The 21,195-nt window shown below is 39.1% G+C and overlaps 2 protein-coding genes across 2 annotated transcripts in view; both read left to right on the forward strand.

Moving 5' to 3' along the window:
* The window catches only part of ALDOB (aldolase, fructose-bisphosphate B), a 473,832-nt gene that overhangs the window by 163,953 nt on the left and 288,684 nt on the right, over nt 1-21,195 (forward strand). The window lies entirely within an intron of this gene.
* Nucleotides 1-21,195, forward strand: part of GRIN3A (glutamate ionotropic receptor NMDA type subunit 3A) — a 211,821-nt gene that overhangs the window by 57,501 nt on the left and 133,125 nt on the right. Inside the window, exon 2 of the mRNA XM_062207842.1 lies at nt 11,049-11,653. Within this exon, the coding sequence (XP_062063826.1) occupies nt 11,049-11,653 (605 nt within the window). The remainder of the gene's footprint in view (nt 1-11,048; nt 11,654-21,195) is intronic.

Here is a 21,195-nt window from a genome sequence, read left to right on the forward strand (position 1 = left end):
AGTTGTTCCTCAACAGTCAGGACAAGGGCTGATCAAGTCATTGTTTCTCATAGTGTCAGTTTCATTTCAATAGGTTTCCTTTTAGGTGCTCAGTTAGTTGTCACAGATCAGGGAGAACATATGATATTTGTCCCTTTGGGACAGACTTATTTCACTCAGCATGATGGTTTCCAGATTCCTCCATTTTGTTGCAAATGACCGGATTTCATTGTTTTTGACTGCTGTATAGTATTCTATAGAGTACATATCCCATAATGTCTTTATCCAGTCTTCTGTTGATGGGCATTTAGGTTGAATCCATGTCTTAGCTATGGTGTATTGAGCTGCAATAAACATTGAAGTGCAGACAGCTCTTTTATTTGCCAATTTAATTTCCTTTGGGTAAATTCCAAGGAGTGGGATGACTGGGTTGTATGGAAGGGTTATATTCAGGTTTCACAGCAATCCAAACTGACTTCCATAGTGACTTTACCAGTTTGCATTCCCACCAAAGTGTATTAGTGTCTCTTTTTCCCCACATCCTTGCCAGCATCTGTTGTTGGTAGATTTCTGAATGTGAACCATTCTAACCAGGGTGAGGTGAAACCTCATCATGGTTTTGATTTTCATTTCCCCATGGCTAGTGATCCTGAACATTTTTTCAAGTGTCTGTTGGCCATTTGGATTTCTTCTTTTGAAAAATGTCTATTTAGGTTCTTGGCTCATCTCTTAAGTGGGTTGTTTGTTTTGTTGTTGTGGAGTTTCTTGATCTCTTTGTAGATTCTGGTTATTAATCCTTTATCTGTTGAATAGTTTGCAAATATTTTTCCCATTCTGTTGATTGCCTCTTCACTTTCCTGACTGTTTCTTTTGTAGTACAGAAGTCTACAGAATGAACAGCCTGGGAACCTCTCTTCTTTCTAACTGAATGGCTGAGTCTCTAGAGAGAGAACATTACTCTGTGCCTCTGGGGTCTTTACCAAGATGTCTTTGCCTGTGCCTATATCTTGCAGGGTTTCTCTGATGGTGTTGGGTCATAGATTTAGATCTGTAATCCATGTTGAGTGGATATTTGTGTAAGATGTAAGGTAGGGGTCTTGCTTCATGCTTCTGCATGTGGAAATCCAGTTTTCCCAGCACCAGGAATTAGTTTTAGATCCTTGCTCAAATATAAATTGGCTATAGATGTTTGGGTTGATTTCTGGTGTTTCTATTCTGTTCCATTTGGCCTATCCATCTGTTTCTGTACCAGTACCATGCTGTTTTGATTACAGCTGCCCTGTAGTATGCCCTGAAATCTGGTATTGTGATGCCTCCGGCTTTGTTTTTGTTGTACAAGATTGCTTTAGCTATTCAAGGTCTCCTGTGCCTCTGTATGAATTTCAGCATCATTTTTTCCAGATCTGAGAAAAAATGTCTTCCATATTTTGATTGGTATCACATTGAATCTATAAATTGCTTTTGGAAGAATGGACATTTTGATGATATTGATTCTTCTAATCCATGAGCATGGAAGATTTTTCCATTTTTTGGTATCCTCTTCTATTACTTTCTTTAAGATTTTGTAATTCTCATGGTAGAGATCTTTGACATACTTGGTGAAGTTTATTCCAAGGTATTTGATTGTTTTTGTAGCTATTGTGAATGGGATTGATCTTAGATGTTCTTCCTCAGCTGTGGCATTGCCTGTGTATACAAAGGCTGTTGATTTTTATGCATTGATTTTATATCCTGCTACTTTGCCAAACTCTTCTGTGAGTTCAAATAGTCCCTTAGTAGAGTTCTTTGGATCCCCTAAATAAAGAATCATATCATCTGCAAAGAGGGATAGTTTGAGTTCTTCCTTCCCAATTTGTATCCCTTTAATTTCTTTTTCTTGCCTAATGGCTCTGGCTAAAACTTCCAGTACTATATTGAATAGCAGTGGTGAGAGTGGGCATCCCTATCTGGTGCCAGATCTCAGTGGAAATGCTTCCATTTTGTCTATAGTGTTGATTAAATCTGCTGTTTACTTGTTGATCTTCTGTCTGGTTGATCTGTCTATTGCTGAAAGTGGAGTACTGAAGTCCCCCAATACTATTGTATTGGAGTCTAAGTCTCCCTTTAAGTTCCTTAACATATCTTTTAAATAAACCAGTGCCCTGTAATTAGATGAATATATGTTTATAATAGTTACATCTTCCTGTTGAGTTGATCCCTTAATCATTATATAGTGCCCTTCTTTGTCTCTCTTAACAATTTTTGTGTTAAAGTTTATTTTGCCTGATATTAAGATGGCTACATCAGCTCTTTTTTGGTTTCTGCTGGCATGGAATATCTTCTTCCAGATTTTCACTTTCAGTCTGCATGCATCTTTGTTGGAAAGATGTGTTTCTTGTAAGCAGCAAATAGATGGGTTTTGTTTTTCAATTCATTCAGTCAGTCTGTGTTAATTGGAGAGTTGAGGCCATTTACTTTCCTTTTTTTTTTTTTTTTGACAGGTAGAGTTAGACAGTGAGAGAGAGAGAGAGAGAGAAAGGTCTTCCTTCTGTTGGTTCACCCCCCCTCAAGTGGCCACTATGGCCGGAACTATGCCAATCCAAAGCCAGGAGCCAGGTGCTTCTTCCTGGTCTCCCATGCGGGTGCAGGCACCCAAGGACTTGGGCCATCTTCCACTGCCCTCCAAGGCCACAGCAGAGAGCTGGACTGGAAGAGGAGCAACTGGAACTAAAACCCGGTGCCCATATGGGGTGCCGGTGCCACAAGTGGAAGACTAACCTAGTAAGCAATGTTGCCGGCCCCGGGACCATTTACTTCCAGTGTGACTATTGATAAGTAGTGATTTTTCCCTGCCATTTTTCAAAGATATTTCTAATATATGCTTTGAACTTCTGGGATCTTTTGCTGAGAGATTTTCTTCCTTTACCTTCTTTCATATTGATGGCCATGTTTCTGTATTTCTGTGTGTAACACATCTTTAAGCATCTTTTGCAGGGCTGGACGAGTGGTGACAAATTCTTTCAATTTCTCTTTTCTATGAAAGGTCTTTATTTCACTTTCATTCACAAATGAGAGCTTTGCAGGATATCATATTCTGGGCTGGCAGTTTTTCTCTCTTAGTACCTGGGCTATATCTCGCCATCCCCTCCTGGCCTGTAGGGTTTCTGATGAGAAGTCAGCTGTGAGTCTAATTGGAGATCCTCTGAGAGTAATCTGACGTTTCTCTCTTGCACATTTTAGAATCTTTTCTTTATGTTTCACTGTGGTGAGTTTGATTATAATGAGTCGTAGTGAGGATCTCTTTTGGTCATGTTTATTGGGGGTTCTATGTGCTTCCTGTACTTGGATGTCTCTTTCCTTCTCCAACCCCAGGAAGTTTTTGTCTAGTATCTCACTAAAAAAGCCTTCTAATCCTTTCTCTCTCTCCATGCCTTCAGGAACTCCTAGAACCCAAATATTGGGTTTTTTAATAGTATCCTGTAGATTCTCAACAATAATTTTTAGATTTCTAATTTCCTCTTCTTTTCTTTGGTTTGACTGTATACTTTCCTGTTCTCTGTCTTCTATGTCCAATATTTTCTCTTCTGCCTCACTGATTCTATTTTTAAGGCTCTCAAATGTGCTTTTTATTTGTTCTATTGAATTCTTCATTTCATTTTGATTTCTCTTCAATATCTCAATTTCATGTTCTACTAAATTCTTCATTTCATTTTGATTCTTCCTTAAGATTTCATTTTCATGAGATTTTCTGTCCTGTCATATACGGATTTCTGTAGATCATGCATTTGTTTTTGATAACTTCTAAATGTTCTTATCATAAATTTTTTGAATTCCATATCCTAGATTTCTTCTATCTCATCATCTTCATAATCTTGTATTGGAGTATCATGTTCATTTGGGAGCGTCATGATGTCTTCCTTGTTCTTGTTTCCTCAGTTTTTGCATTTATTGTTTGACATTGTGGAGATATTCTTTGGTTTCTTCTTTTTTTTTCCACTGTGGTGGCTTTTTTCGTTATACTATGACTCTAGATTAAGTGGGCTGTCTGCTTTTGGTGGATCTCTAGAGGCTTGTGGTGGGTGTGGCCAGAGAGCTCTATTCAGTTCTTCAGGGTTAAGGGTGTGCCTAAGGTGACACACCCAGGTTTGGCACCATAAATCTTCTCTCTCTCTCTCTCTCTTTTTTTTTTTTTTTCACTCAGAAGTGAAGTAATTCCGCTCAGCTGAGCTCTTCTCCTTGATGGCAATCAGTGCCTGAGTGCTAGCCCCAGTGGGTATAATATTTGTCTGCTATGTCCCAAGGACCACACAAAGGATCTGTGCAGTCCTCAGTATAAGTTCAGATTCCCCTGCAATGTCTCTCACCAAGTAGCCAAGGCCATCTGAGTTTGTGGCGTCTCCCACTGAGACTACTCAAGTCTCAGCCACACCGTGAGTTCTTCCACACACCCTCAGTTTTTTGTCTTTTTTTTTTTTTTTCATAGTCCCAGTTCATAAGCTCCGCACATTCACTAGGTCGTAGTTTCCTGTTATTGCTCTCCACCAGAGTCAGGTTTTTCTGTTTGGCTGAGGGCAGGTGCAGCCCAGAGCTGATGCAGCTTTTATGTATGTCCAAAATGGCACCTGCTCTATTGTCTCACACACCTTTGTAAGGTGTGGAGAGAATCATGTCCGTACTGTCCTTTTTATTTTTTTCTTTCCTCTAGTTAGGCTGGTGTACTTTCCCCTAGGGGCTTCAAGCCTCGTTCCCTCTAGGCTCTTCCTGCTACTTTTCTGCCAGTGTCTTGGGCTACTGTGGTTTTGCCTCACCTCTCTTTCCAGCGCTGGTGTGGAGGAGAAGACTCTCGGCAGCTGGGGTCCCGAGCCGTGGGCACCCGTGTCCTCCACGTAGATCCACTGTGTCCCTCTAATTCTGGAAGAGTTTCCTCTGCAGTTTTTTTCCTAATTCTTTCCTGAGACTACATTATCTCCTCTTTTAGTAAGCTATCTTTTCCTGGACTATCAGTGAGCTCCCTCCCTATTTTGCCATTTTGAAGCCCACCCAAATAATCTATTTTCTTAACCTCTAAACTCATATTTTCTTCCATATGTCTTCATGATTCTGAACATATATTAATTTAATATTTTAAATTGATGTACTCATTTAAATACATTACCATTTGTCCTATTTATTTATCTGTTAATCCTTTTGTTAGTACTTCCCTGTTTGAATTATTATTGATTTACAAATAATGCATTTTCTAGTGTATTCTTACATCCTGTATGGCATCACCCCTCCATCATTTTTCTTTTTCCAGAGTTTCTTATCTTGTTTTAATAAGTATCATTTAATTTTTGCTGCAGATTTTGACAAAAGCCTTACTGTCAGGCTTAAGTATCAGTGTTACAAGTTTTGCTTTCTTTGTATATGTGTCTGGGTCTATGTGTGTGCATGCATATACATTGTTTTAGTTATATGGAAAGAAATTGGAAGACAATGCATCTGAGATTGCTAGATAAATAATATATCACTGTATGCTTCTAAACTCTTATTTAATAAATACCAGTTTGAAGAATCATGTCCCTCAAGTCTATGAAAGGATTATCTTCACATCTGGAATTTCTCTGTGGAATTGTTTGTAGGGATGAGTGTGCTTATATGGATTAATCACCATTCATTGGGGTAGGATAGGAGGTCTTCTGTTCACTCTCATGTTGCTCTCTCATGTCAAATGCATTTGTTTCACTGTCTAGTGCTAAATGCTCAACATGATTGATTAGTTAATTTAATATCCTATTTAGCAAGAAGAGAACAATTCTATCCCTGTCTGTATTAGAGTTTATTCCCCACACACCAATTTAATGGGTCTTTTTTTGGGAAGTATTTGGCAAAATATTGAATCTCAAAACTTTGCTAGACACAATTTTCTTCCAAGTTTTAGGTAATGATTGCACTCTGGACTTGAGCTGACAAATTCTATCTCTAGTTATAGTGTGAGAAGAGATGTTTGAAATATGATTCTTAACCTAAAGAATCTTTCAATCTAATGTGGAAGATGATACTTAAGTAAGTAGCTACAATACAGTGTGAAGAGTTATGTAGGGGTTGGAGTGGTGGCGTAATGGGTAAGACCACTGTCTGCGGTGCTGGCACCCCATATGGGCACCGGTTCGAGTCACAGCTGCTCCACTCCTGTCCATCTCTCTGCTATGGCCTGGGAAAGCAGTGTAAGATGGCCCATGCCCTTGGGACCCTGCACCCATGTGGGAGACCCAGAAGAGGTTCTTGGCTCCTGGCTTTGGATCAGCCCAGCTCCAGCCATTGCTGCCATTTGGGGAGTGAACGAGGTGATGGAAGATCTCTCTCTCTCTCTCTCTCTCTCTCCCATATGGGCGCCAGTTCTAGTCCTGGCTACTCCACTTCCAATCCAGCTCTCTGCTATGGCCTGGGAAAGCAGTGGAAGATGCCCGAAGTCCTTGGGCCCCTGTACCCAGAAGAAGCTCCTGGCTTCAGATCGACTCAGCTCTGGCCATTGCAGCCATCTGGGGAGTGAACCAGTGGATGGAAGACCTCTCTCTCCGTCTCTACCTCTCTCTGTCTTTCAAATAAATAAAATACATCTAGAAAAAAAAGAGTTATGTAGTAGAGGGATAAACAGCATGACAACAGGAGAGATGAATTCTGCTTGGTCAGCAGTCAGAGGAACAGTCAAACAAATTACATTCACTATTGCATGAAGAAAATTGGACAAAATCCTACAAGTGAAGAAAACTCAGCAGCAGAAACAGAGGTAAACACAGCATAAAATACTGGAAATCTGGATAGGAGAGATGAGTTTTGGATTTTAACTTTTTAAAATGTATTTGAAAAGCATAGAAATAAGAAGAGAGAGAGAGAGAGAGAGAGAGAGAGAGAGATCTATCTGCTGATTCTCTTCCCCAATGCCGCCCAGGCTGAACCTGCAGAGGGAATAGTGTACAAAGACATGGGACACCAAGACTCTTAACAGAAAAACAGCTTTTATTCTTGCTAGCAGACCCAGAGAAGTTATGTTTCCAAATTCTGGGACCTGAACATAAGGGCATTGTCTTATATACCCTGGCACAAACAACTTTAAGTTTTCTAATACATATTCAGTTGACTGGGTATCTTAGAGCTACAGCACCACTTACATGACCGCCACACAAAGTCACACCGGCATGCACCCAAACCACTGCAGTTGACTTAGCTGTATTGCTTTAGTTGACCTAGATGCATTGCAGTATTTCTCAGAAAGCCCTTCCACCCCCTTGTTGCCCGGAAAGCCCCTGCATGGAAGCCTCTACCATATTTTGCCTTTAGCCAGGTTTTTTTTTTTTCTTCCCCAAGGGGAGGATCCCTGCCACAAACCCACAAACCTGGAATTTAGTCTGGGTCTGTATGTGGGTGGCAGGGACCCAGGTACTTGAGTTGTTACCTACTGCCTCTCAGGGTGCAAATTAGCAAGAAACTGGAAGCAGAAGTAGAACAGGAACTTAACCCTGGACTCTATTATGGGATTACAGGCATTCCAAATGATGTCTTAACTGCTGGGCCAAATTGTCAATCCAGCTCTTTTTACGGGGTTGTGGGGAGAGTAAGCTAAACCTCCCATTTGCTGATTCATTCTCCAAATGCTAGGGAATAGAGAATTTAACCCATGTCTCCCACATGGGGTGGCAGGGACCCACTACTGAGACATCACCTACTGACTCCTAGGGTTCACATTAGCAAGAATGTTGCCTCAGGAACAGAGCCCAGACTCCAACTGATAGGGGATGAGGTTGTCCCAAGTGGCATCTTCACTGCTATACCAAAAGCCTGCCCGGGAATAGTTGAGTCTTAAAGGATGAATGTGAATTCAGGCAAATCTGTTTCCAGTGAAAAGATCAGCATAGTCAAATTTGCGTAAAACAAATTGTCCGGTATGACTTATCTTGCTGTGCATTGTAGGGAAGGAAAAGTGATTTTCTCTCTTTTCTTCATTGTTCTTAGTTAGGATGGACCCTTGTAACAAAAGAGGGATTGACAAGAGAAAAACAGGAGTTTAGTAACACATGGTAACTCCTGAATACATGGGAAACACCCATTTACAATGAGTAAGAGGTGGCTTTCAGTTCATGTGTAAATACCATCTTCAGTAAGCAAAGACAAAAGATCATAATGGGGAGGTATCCAAGAAAAGCACAGTAAACAAGAGTCAAATTGAATTTAGTGCCTTTCCCATTGGAAGAATCCCTTGTGATTTAGCCATCCTTCTCTTCTGGATACAGAGAGAAACACACCCTTACAAATGGAGATTTTCTTTATAGGTGTAAATTTCCCCACAATAGTAACTTTGAATGTGTTCAGAGCTCCTATCTCTCTCTCTGTCTCTGTCTCTCTCTGTCTCTCTCTCTCTCACACACACACACACACTCACACACACACACACTCTCACTCTCTCTCTTTTCAAAATAATCAGCTCAAAATATGCCCAAAAGGACATACATTCTGATCTCCTACAGTTATGTGTTGGGGTGGCATATCCTGGTCTTCTACAGCATGTTTGAAGTATCGGAAATGAAGCTAGAAATGAGGTAGGAATGGCCTGCAAGCCATTTTATTAATTTTGAAATTTGTCCTGTTAGTGACTCAGAGGTTATGGTGCAGGAGAGTGATATCGTCATATTTGTGTTTTAGAAAGAAAATTGGCAACAAAACAGGGAGCTGATGCCAAAGAAACAGTTGAGAATAATTTGTTCCTGCTAGCTAAATGTAGAATGTGCCTTCCATTGTTCTTTGCTTCTGGAAAAGGATTAAGGCAGAGAAGAAAATACAAAGGAAAGAAGCTAAAAGAGGACAGAAAGAACTGTTTGTAGCAATTTACATGAATATAAATTGGTAAAGAAGTGAAGCCTCAGTTCCTCTCACCTACCCATTTTGTCTGACATCTCAAGTCTGGAAAACAGGAGCTACCCACCTGAGCTAACCATCCTGTCTCCTGGTTTTTTGACATTTTTCCACTCTTTTTCACCTATCACATTGATCTTGTCACTCAACAGTTTTTAATTTTAAAAAGCTGTTATCACTCTCACTGCCATCACCAACACTAACCTCCAGTTCAAACACTTAGGACCTAATTAAGATCATTTTCCCTCTGAATGTGGCCCATAGATCACCCTCCAGAAATTCTGCTGTTATCACTACAAGTCTTTCTCTGGGGCTTAATTTAGAAGGACAAAAGTCAAATTATCAGAATACATTCTAAGAGTCCATTCTCCCTACCACCATAAGTGTTCTCATTTCTTGCCTATGGTCATGGTTTTCTTCCTATGAACTCTCTTGGACTCCTCATTTCTTATTCCGCACATATCAAAATCCTTTCAATCTGTAAAAGACTTCAAAATTCAGCTCCAATCTTCTTTCTTTTTCACATGTGTCAGTGGGTAGGGAGAATTCACACTTCTGTTATATAACAGCTTGAAATTTGACTGAGAAAGCCATCTTCTCTTCTAGAAACATATTATTGACCTGAGTGTTTGGCAGGCTCTCAAAAACAATCCATTAATTCCCAATGGGAACATTATTGTGCTAAACATTCTCAGAATATCAGTGTTAAAGGATAAATAAGTTAAATACCTACTCCTGGGAAGAGCAATTAACAAGTCCACTCATTGAGAGAATGTTTCCATTTCATCTATGGTTAATAATTTATGACTTTCCAAATAAGATACTCTTCCTTCTTTGAGTTGATGAGTTCCGTGAACAGAGGAAATACAGTTGGAAGTTGCATAAATGTGTTTAAGGGCACACATTTAATATTTCACAGTAATAATTTAAGACTTTTTAGATACAGAAATGTAGTCAAGGGCCAGCGTTGTGGCACAGTGGGTTAATCCTCTGCCTGCGGCACTGGCACCCCGTATGAGCCCTGGTCTAGTCCCCGCTGCTCCTCTTCCCATCCAGCTTTCTGCTGTGGCCTGGGAAAGCAGAAGATGGCCCAAGTGCTTGGACTCCTGCACCCATGTAGGAGACCCGGAAGAAGGTCCTGTTCCTGGCTTAAGATCGGCGCAGCTTTGGCTGTCGTGGTCAGTTGGGGAGTGAAGCAGCAGATGGGAGACATTTCTCTCTGTCTCTCTCTCACTGTAACTCTGCCTGTCAAATAAATAAATTTAAATTAAAAAAGAAACATAGGCAAGCCATCAGCATTGGACTATACAGTTTTGTTTGAGTTATTTATTTGAAAAGCAGAGTTACAGAGAGAAGGAGAAACAAAGAGAAAGATCTTCTATCTGCTGATTCACTCCCCAGATGGTTGCAATTGCCAGCACTGGGACAGGTGAAGCCAGGAGTCAGGGCCTTCAGCTGGGTCACCCAAGTGAGTGGTAGGGTCCCAAACACTTGGGCATTCTTCTGCTGCTTTTTCCATACCATTAGCAGGAAGCTGGATTGGAAGTGGAGCAGCTGGGACACAAACCAGTGCCCATATGCGATTCTGACATCTTAACCAACTGTACCATAAATGCCACTCCCTGACTATACTTAATCCTGGCATTCATATTGCTAATTATTTCAAATGTATTAGAAGTACCTTCCCCAGGGGGCTAGAAGTTAAGGAAACTATCATACATCTGTCTTCCACACCATCCTTATATAACTGCCTACACTGCAGAAAAATTTTCTGCTATAATTGGAAGAGAAACCAAAAGAAAATGTCTTTCAATTATTTTATCGGGGAAGAAAGTTTAACAAATGAATTATAAACAGCAGTACTAAGAATTGGGATCCACAAAAAGGGACTGTGTGAAAGACAATAGACAAGCTTCGTTAAAATTTTAAGGTCAAATGTATGGTTCTGTCACCCTTGATATTCATACCAAAAACCATCTGCCCTCCATCGCTCTTAGCAAAAATGGCAGGAAAACAGCTGTAAGGAATCAATGGTTCCGTTGGACAGGGAGTATAGTTTTCCAAAGTAGGGGAATTTGATCTCAGAGGTTTTTGAATATCCCAGCAGAAAATAAAGGATTAAGCCTCATAACAAAGCAGATGTATGTTACAATCTTTGGCCAATGCTTTCTAATTCTTTTTTTTCATATCTTTAAATACAGAATCCCCTTCACCTACAACTGAGTTTAGAAAATTCATTAAGTTCTGATGCTGATGTCACTGTCTCAATCCTGACCATGAACAACTGGTACAATTTTAGCTTGTTGCTGTGCCAGGAAGACTGGAACATCACCGACTTCCTTCTTCTCACCCAGAATAATTCCAAGTTCCACCTCGGGTCTATCATCAACATTACTGCTAACCTCTCCTCCACCAAGGACCTCGTGAGCTTCCTGCAAGTCCAGCTGGAGAGCGTTAAGAATAGCACACCCACAATTGTGATGTTTGGCTGTGACATGGAAAGTATCCGGCAGATTTTTGAAATTACCACCCAGTTTGTGGTGACACCCTCTGAGCTTCGTTGGGTACTGGGAGATTCCCAGAATGTGGAGGAACTGAGGACAGAAGGTCTGCCATTAGGGCTCATCGCTCATGGAAAAACAACACAGTCTGTTTTCGAGTACTACGTACAAGATGCCATGGAACTGGTCGCACGAGCCGTCGCCACAGCCACCATGATCCAGCCAGAACTTGCTCTCATTCCCAGCACGATGAACTGCATGGATGTGAAAACCACCAATCTCACTTCAGGACAATATTTATCAAGGTATGATGCAAGGCCTGAATTATGTCTCCATCAATAGGGCTATGACAAGAAGTAAAATTTGCTTGTCTATTGCCTTTGCAGAAATCTTTGTTCTGAATAGCTTTAAGCCTAATACTACTTCTGAGAGAATTTCTGGTTACCTAAGGATAGCCTGTCATTTTCTGTCACTTATAATTTGATCTAAAGACTCGTAAGTGCATTGGGCGGGGGTTTGGGGAGCCTTTGGTATTGCTTTTAAACCTTGGTTTAACCCCCTGTGTTCTTGGCAAGATATTTGAAAGCTATAAGCCCTAGTTTTCTAATTGGTAAATTAGAATGATATTGAATAGCTTGATGTTATATAATAGATATATTATGAAATTATATGTGGAAAGTATCTAACACAATGCTTGGTTCATAGTAGGTGCACAACAAATGTTTCTTTCTCTGATCATTCTTTCCCACATCAATAGATTTGGGAAAAAGCTCTAAATCTATACCAAAAAAAAATCAGGCAGGAATGGGCTTTCTGCTCCCCAGGGCTTGGTGCTAAAGGAAGTATAGAACAGTGGTCACACACAGGTATAGACTGTCTGAGGTTGAATACAGCTTTGCCACTTACCACGTTCATGACTTTGTCAAGTTACTTAATTTCTCTAAAACTTAACTTCTTGTTTTCTATACCTATTTGTGTAAAATAAATACAACAGCAGATCTATTATTCATAGAATTGTTGGAGGCTGGAGAGATAGATAGTAAATAAATAGATGAATAGACAGAATGGAGAGATAGATAGATAGATAGATAGATATTCTATAGGAAAACAGATTTTCATGTCTACCTATGGCTAGAAAGGCCACATCAAAGAATTATTTCAGAGATGAAGGCCCACCTGTATACCAGGCCCACTTTTTAAGCAATCCCCTTTTGGAGAGTGACATCGGATTATATTAAGAAATACAAGGCAAACACATAGTGTCTTGTCTTAACTTCTAAAAAGAAATGAGTATTTGGAAAAAGGTCAGACGACCCTAAGAATTTTATATTTAATTTTACATGTATAAAATGACTGCCTACTCTGTGCAAGGAAACATGCTAAAAGGCATCTGTGAGGACACTTCAAAAAGTTCATGGGAAATGTAATTTAAAATATTATCAACATAAAAAATTGAAATCATTGTGTAGTTTTTTATTATATACATTTTTCACAAACTTTTAGAAGACCTCTCACATAAAAGGATTTCAAAACTCTGCTGTACCAAAGTAAACTTATCTTTTAATTCATTTTCCATGACAAAAAGTACTTTCATAAATGGCAGGGTTAAATACTAAGCCCGACCTATAAACTCCTTAAAATGTTAATAAAGTAACATAACTCAAATTCATTATTAGAAGTCTATTAATTATAAAATTATATACTATATCATCATCTGACCTTTCCATTTTTCTTATGTTTGATTTTCTATAAGATTAAAGTTTACATCTATTATATATGTACAGCTGCAGTCCAGATTTTATCCACTGTTTGTGTAGTAGCTCATAATTGAGGCTCAGGATTTTATCTCAGATGAGAAATGTTCTCCTTCACAACAAATATACAAGCAAAGCTTTGATTTATAATTTTGCATAGTCATCATTCTGGAAGAGCCATTATAAACAGTAGACAGGAAAAGCCACTTGTGAAAAGTGCATTAAGTTATTTAGCATCTTTCCCTCTCTGGTAAAATAGAGAGCACAAGAAAAATGATCCTGTTTGGATCCTAAAAATGTTTAGAAACTGCAGGGAGGAAAATTTATTGACTTAGATTGGATATACCATAGGGTTTTACTTTATAAAGGTGAAACTGGTCTTCTTGGCTCCTCCAACTTAAGTTATATTAAAATGATGTGTCTCTCTCCACCAAGATCTCGTGACACCCTGTACATGAAGTTATATGATAGTACTTATCCCATTCCATCATCCTTATTTGTCTATGTCTGTGTGACTTCTGAGCTAGAATATAAATTATATTCAGTGGAGACACTATTATTTAGCCTGGTTCAAAGCATACTCATAGCATATAGAAGGCAGGTAACCTATATTTACTGAAATTGACATAGAAAGAAAGGAAACTTACTATTGCTGTGGAAGAAAATGGGTGGTTGGAATGTTAGTAGTATCTAAATTAAAATTTACTTTTTTTTTCTTTACTTACATTGATACTGATCATCTGATTTTGTTCTTTTCCTTTCCTTTAATTTTCTATTTTTTTTTTTTTTTTGGATGTTAGGTTAGTGGATAACCTCTGCCTTCATGGCTGCTTCCACATCTTTATTCCACAAACTTTGAAAGTTCTAAAAGAAGAATGTGAGGTTTGGAGCCCAGCGGCAATTCACAATGTATAAGGGTCAGTGACAATATTTTCATCCCCATAGATGTGTTTGAGAACTGAACTCAAAAGAACTTCACAAAATATGCCTAGGACTTCTTAAACTCCCTGAGGAATACAGTCAAAGAAAAAGTTTCAAAGCGTTCAGGAAAGGGTCAAGGCAAGTGGGCAAAACCCTGGAAGGAGTCTTTATAATGAATAACTTAAAAGCTGCCTTCAGCCATAAAACATCTGTGGATTTTTATTATCCATATTTACTTTGTTCAACACAGTATTTTAGAAAGTTAGTTATTCTCAGTCTATAAGTCACATCTGCATACAGTAATTTTTTAATTGTTCCTAAATTTTGTGAAGCTGACCCCACTTCCTCACTGCATAATGAAAGCCAGGAGGATAATGAGCCATGAATAGCCGGTGGAAGACTTTCGCAAGCTTTCATTTCTCACAGTCATTTTCAGTTTGAGCTGACAAAATCGTTAGCATTTTTAAATGTTAATGAAATCACCAAAAACATGGCATTTTCAGCATAGACTTTTAGACTAGAAAAATCATTTCTCGTGACACACTACATAGACATAATTACAGGTATAAAAGATTTTACTCTTCCGAGGTCCCCACATGCCGGAGCAAATGTCCATCAAAACTAAATGTAGACAGAACCACTTGGGCACCAAGTTCATTGTGTGCTCTTCAACAGTTTATTTACAAGTTGTTCTATTAAATGTTAAGTATTTAGTGCAATCAGATCTGGAATTTTATTCTGAAAATAGCACCATAAATTAAAAAAAAATGGGTATTTTGTATAGCCAGTGACCTATTGTTGAACTAGGGTAAGGAGGATGAAATTAAAACTTGAATTCTGCCATTTTGGATCTGAAGGTATAGTGTATGAAGTAAAAAAAGTAAGTAAATGGTTATAAAATAATGGAATACATGGAAAGGGTATTTGACCTACTGGTTATGACCCAAGTTGGGACACCTAAATCCCATTTCAGAGTATCCATATTTGAGTCCAGGCTCTACTGATGCACACAGTGGTAGACAACAGGTGACAGCTCATGTAGTTAGACCCCTGCCACCCATGTAATAGTCCTAGATTGTGTTTCCAGCCCCTAGTTTCAGCCTGACCCAGCTACAGCTGTTGCAGCAATGGAGAGTGAGCCAACAGATGGCTGCACGCTCGCTCCTTCGCTCACTAGCCTGCACACGTGGGCTCGGGCATGCACAGTCTTCCTCTCTCACTCTCCCTTGCTCTCTCTGTATGTACGTATGTGTATGTGTGTGTATATAGATATAGATGTAGATATATCACACAACTATCCTCTTAAATAAAAATTTAAAAAAAAAATTTAGGTCACATATATATTCAGATATACAGAGAAGCGAATAGTCACCTCTTCTTAGATGTTTGTTGGTGAGGGATTAAAAAAAATCACTGGAATTGGGTGGGATAAATGAATAGGAAGTCTCAGTTTTGGAACAAATTCATAGAGCAAATGGCATATGCAAATTCACCAAGTTCTAAACAAGAAATATACTACTATTGGAGCATTAACTACATACGAAGAAGATTTGAGATGATTCTAGAAAAGTAATTTGATAGCATACTGCACAGGGATTTTAGCCAGTTTACATTTTATGTAGGTAGTGGATGTCAACTGAATGACAGATCATTAGCTATGACATACATTTATAAAATGATAATCCTGTATTAAATTATTCAAAAAAGCCCTGCAAGTAATTTTTATAAACCATTAGGATACAAAAATTATTTTCATTTCTCAGAATTGGTTTTAGGTTTAACCATACTTACTGCCTTTCTGCACTCTGAACACCAGACTGGTGCAAAGTGGATAGATAGTTGGTTGAAAATTTATCTATTGGCTCTAAGATTAGAATTTGCCCATGCTTCTTTGAAAACACTCAGTGCTAATAAGTGCATTGATGCTGGAGAAAGGGCTTCATAGGTTGGTAATAGCATGGCCAAGAGAAGCTATCCTTTTTAAGAATTCTGAGATTCTGGACACTTACAGATACCTTGTTCCTCTAACTAATTAATTGTAGTCCTAATAGTTATTCTACTTTCCATGTGTGCTGTGGAATCCTGTCTTTCTTTGAACAGCTCCTGTGATTCAATTCTATATCTCATGAAAATTACATCAAGTAAGCAATGGCTGATTCATGTATTCAAACATGTGTTGAAGTTTACTAATAGTAGGTCAAATTGTTGGCTGAAGACACAAAGAATAGAACAGGAGGCCCTGATTTCAGAGAGCTCACAACTCCTTTCTTCTATTCTCCCACCATGAAAGAATATTCTTATGAAATTATCTATACTTTTTTTCCATTATCTTTACTCTAGGTGTTTGGTTGTCATTGTTCATTGGGACACCACGCCTTTGACTCTAGCTAGCATTTCTAGGCCTCTCCTAAGCTGACCCTGAGGCATGGTTCAACATGCTAGAGATTGTTTCTCCTCCATGCTGCATTCATCTTCACACTCACATGGTCAAACAATACCCAGATTCACTGTTCTTTCATTAATAGTAAGTGTTCAATTATTGATTCTCCATACATTATTAAGAATCTATTAAATACCAGATATTGTAAGGTATATATTGGGAAAATAAGAATGAAATGTTCATTCAAGAAGCCTGAAGTATAAATTGATTTTGGTCCCTGAATTATTCCTGGACATTGGAAGAGTTCAGAAGAACTTGAAGCTGCATGATATAACAATAATTTTTATATCACTTTCCACCATCACTATAATTTAGCAGCCTTGTGATCCTGGTAAAGTTATTTGTACTCTATAAACTTTAATTAAAATAAGTATGCCTTTCTCAAAAATTTAAGTAGTATGTCTAAAATCATTCTACCAGTTACTTGCAGGGGAAAATTTAAACAGTTCACCTAAATCCACCTTCCAGGCTCTTTCAGAATTAATACAGACTTTCCTTATCAGAATCCTGTTGCTTTGTAATTTATATTCTTTCAGCCTAAAGTTGTAAAAGAATTCTTATCCTAAAGACCCATACCAAACCAAACTGGTGAGCCTAAATATTTTAACAAGTACTTAAAAGAAATGCAGTTGCACTGAACATGGAAGCCTGGGGTTGAATGATGCTTAACACTGGTTTCCTGGAGCCCCAAGGGCAACACATGATTTGTGAATGACCCGATATGTCTGCCTTTACTCTTAGGTTAACTTTCTCTGCCAAAGCTTCTGAGGAGTTGGTCCTCCTAGAAAACACAGGCCTTGGTGTCTTGAATGCTGGGGACCAACACTTAAACTCTGTGTTTCCACGTGTCTCCAAAAGGAACCTTTGTCATCACTGGAATAATTTGGCAGATATCCTTTGAACTTCACCTTAAGTTCACCCTCCAGGTCATTTAAGTCCTGCCAAGAGTTGAGTCTGAGATTTTTCCTAAGTCATAGGAGTTTCAAGTAAAGAACACTGGAAAAGGTATATTTCTTTAGGACCCTAGCTTTATGAACATCACCTAAATATACTTAATCTGGGATCAACAGATTTTAAACTGTGTTTTTTTTTTTTTTCCTGAATTAGGGAAACACTACTGTAAACTTTGGAAATATGCCAGGAAGATGTGAAGCTATGGAAGGGAATTCTGTAGCTGCCATCTGAATTCCAGAATTCTCTCTCAGAGACACTTCAATCTGTACACCCTATATCCCTTCAAGTTGATGTTTGACTGGTAAATTCTGTATACTGTCCCATTGCCAGGGCTATGCCAAGGCAATACTGGAAGAGGTATCAGCACCTGGGCAATCACTGAAGCCAGATCTAAAGAGCTGCCATTAATTAAGTTGCAGCCTGACACAAAGTGGCAGGAGCGGTTCAAGGGGACAGCCCAGACCAGCACTGTGAAGAAGTCAGGTCACAAAGAGAGCAAAGGTCAAGTTCATGCCCAAAAAGTAAGGAGTAAGGACAATGATGTAGGGATAGAAAACAGACCTAAGTGTTATGTAACCCATGAAAGAAGAAAACACAAAGAAAAAAGTACCAGCTTTCCAGTTAACATACAAGGAAACATGAAAAAGAGAGTGCTGTAGGCATAGGTCTGATTTTTTGATATAATGATTCCCCTCAGACACTAATAGTAACACAGGCCAAGCTGCATTAAATTCTGACCCAGTCATATAGGTTAGTATTTTCTCCTTTGGAGGAAAAGTCAAGATGAACAGAAGTTCTTTTACCCTAAAATTTTACTTACAACTATATTTTGTGGATATTAGCAAAACATAGACCAAAATGCTTCATATATATGTATATATAAATTTATTAAATCTTTGTTACATTAACTGATAGAATCTATTTTTTAAAAGATTAAGCTTGTATGTTGTTTTTTAAGGAATAAAATTAATTATTGACAGTATGTGGGGCTATCTACACTCAGGGATGAAATTGAATAATTCCCAATCCTTATTGTGTTCCTTATCATCAGAGAGATTTTCCATTGAACTGTTATCTATTTTTTGATAGTATCCATTATTGGAGAGGAAAATGTGATAGAATTTGAATGCTTCAAATAATCTGTAAATTGCAAATGTAAATGCTTCCTGGCTGATTGAGACTCACTCTTCTGGCAAAGTGATGAAGAGCCCTTTAAAGATATGTTGGATCTGAGCAGAAGACGTGTGCTTATTTGCGTTTACCCCACAAGTATTACTGAGCAGTTGCTCTGGCCAGGCACTATGTTGTGCCTGAGATTCAAAGATGACTCAGTGTGACAGATGCTTAGATGCACACTGAAGTCTTTTTCAGCTTGACAGGCTACAGTGCCATGAAGCAGAGGAGTGGGAAAGAAAGATTTGTTCATTCCTAGCAGCATCTCTGTGGAGGACTCTGCTGTCAGAGTGTAGAGGATGTCAAAATCCATGCCTTCGAGGACTTTAGAGTCTGAAATGTCAAACATAGGCTTCGTCAACTGCCAAGCACTTACACTTCAGGGCACTAAGGAGGAGTAGGGAGGACAGTCAAGGAGTCACTTTGCAGATAGCTCAAGAAATCATTTAAATTAGAGGCTTAATTGAGAAATCTGTCCCATGTACACAGAACAAAACCAAAGCAACATCTTCAGACAGAATTTGACCATGGGTAAGAGCTGTAGCTAAGATGCAGAAATTCATGTTATAAAAAAAAGGTAAGGGGCCAGCGCTGTGGTGTAGTGGGTAAAGCCGCCACCTGCAGTGTTGGCATCCCATTTGGGCACCGGTTTGTATCTCGGCTGCTCCTCTTCCGATCCAGCTCTCTGCTGTGGCCTGGGAAAGCAGTAGAAGATGGTTCAAGTCCTTGGGCCCCTGCACCCACGTGAGAGACTCAGAAGCTCCTGGCTTCTGTTTTCAGATCAGCACAGCTCTGGCCATTGTGACCAATTGGGGACTGAACCATGGATGGAAGACGTCTCTCTCTCTGTCTCTGTCTCTCTGCATCTCCTTCTCTCTCCATGTAACTCTGACTTTCAAATAAATAAATAAATCTTAAAAAACAAAAAAAAGGAAGGCAGATCCCACAGGGATCTGCTCCTGTGAAACATGCCACAGAGTGAAAACTGCACTGGTAATAACTGGTCATACAAACAGAGAATGGTCTTTCAGGGCTGTAAGAAAAGGCAGAAATGGTAAAAAAGACATTGAAAATGGGGCAGGGGTGATAAATAGATGAACTTCTGTAGGTAGTCAAAGAAAGATGGAGTAACAACTAAAAACTACTAGGCATTTGGCCTAGTAGTGAATATGCAGATTACTGTGGTTGGATTAGGGTCCAAGGTCAGCCTCTGATTCCAGCCTCCTGCTAATGCAGACCCAGGGAGGCAGCAGGTGATGGCTCAAGTAGGTAGCTCCCTGCCCCCCCCTCCCCCCGTGAGAAACACCTGGATTGAGTTCCTGGCTCCTAACATCAGCCTAGAACAGACCTGAGTGTTCAGGCATTTAGAAAGTGAACCAACAGACAGAAACCCTGTCTCTGTCTTTGTTTTAGTCTCCCTCTTTCCCCCCACCCTCTCAAATTAAAAATAAAATCAGAATTTAAATTAAGAACTTGAAAAGTAGTTATGTGATGATGGTCAAATGTTGATTTATTATATTTCTTACTAACAGGACAGAATACTGGCATTTCTTGTGTTTGAAGTCCACCAAAAGGACAAGATAAAGAGAGAAGAAAGAAAGAAAAATGCAGGGGAGGGGGTGGAAGAGAAAGAATATTAAAAGAATAATGGGATGACTATACATTGACACACATGGCAGAAACCATTAAGAATGCTGGAGGGAGCAGTGGGCATTTGGCCCAACAGTTTAAAAGCTGCGTAGGGTGCCCACATTCCATATTGCAGTGTCTGGCTTCAAGTCCTAGCTCTGTTCCAGATTCTAGCTTCCTGTTCATGTACACCCTAGAATGTAGCAGTGATGGCTCAAGTAGTTGTGCTCCTTCCAATCATGTAGCAGAACTGGGATGAGTTCCAGGCCCCCAACTTCAGCTTAGCCCAGTCCTGGCCATTTGCAGGGTTTTGGGGACTAAACCAATAGATAGTAGACTCTCTCCTCTTTCTCTCTCTCATTCTTTCTTTCTCTCTCTCTCTCTCTCTCTCTCCCCTTCCTCCACCCCCTTCCTCCTTTCTCTTGCTTTTCAAATAAATAACATATGTAAATAAACTTTTAAAAATACTGGATATTTAAGGAAAGGTAACTAGTCCTGAACCTAAAGAAAAGATGCAAAATAAGAATAATTTAGAGAATAAGAAGGTATAGGGAAAATATTACAATATGGATTAAAATATGAACATAAAGTACTAATAGCTAGTAAATTAAAGAGCTCATGTTCTGTGGAGGTTGTGAAATATCAGAATGGTTTGCAAGATTTCTAAGAGATTACCCAAAGTAAGAATCACTTGGAACTCTTCAATGAAAAAGACCAGGATAAAAAACTAAGTGTGAATTCATGAAAAATGCGTAAGTGTAGAATTTCATAGTAAGTGAGCTTTTGATTGGAAGATTCATTGTGGAGAAGAATCACATGAGAAAAAGATGAGATTTCTGGACATCTATGGCTCTCTTTCCTATTCTCTTTCTCTCAGAAAAAGAAGAAAGGAAAACTTTGAGAATATCGTTTTGCTGTATATCAAAGAGACTTTATTGAGATGGATTTTCTAGTGCATATTGACATTTGGAAGATC

This window comes from Lepus europaeus, chromosome 12 (assembly GCF_033115175.1).
Source record: "Lepus europaeus isolate LE1 chromosome 12, mLepTim1.pri, whole genome shotgun sequence".
Classification (NCBI taxonomy): domain Eukaryota; kingdom Metazoa; phylum Chordata; class Mammalia; order Lagomorpha; family Leporidae; genus Lepus; species Lepus europaeus.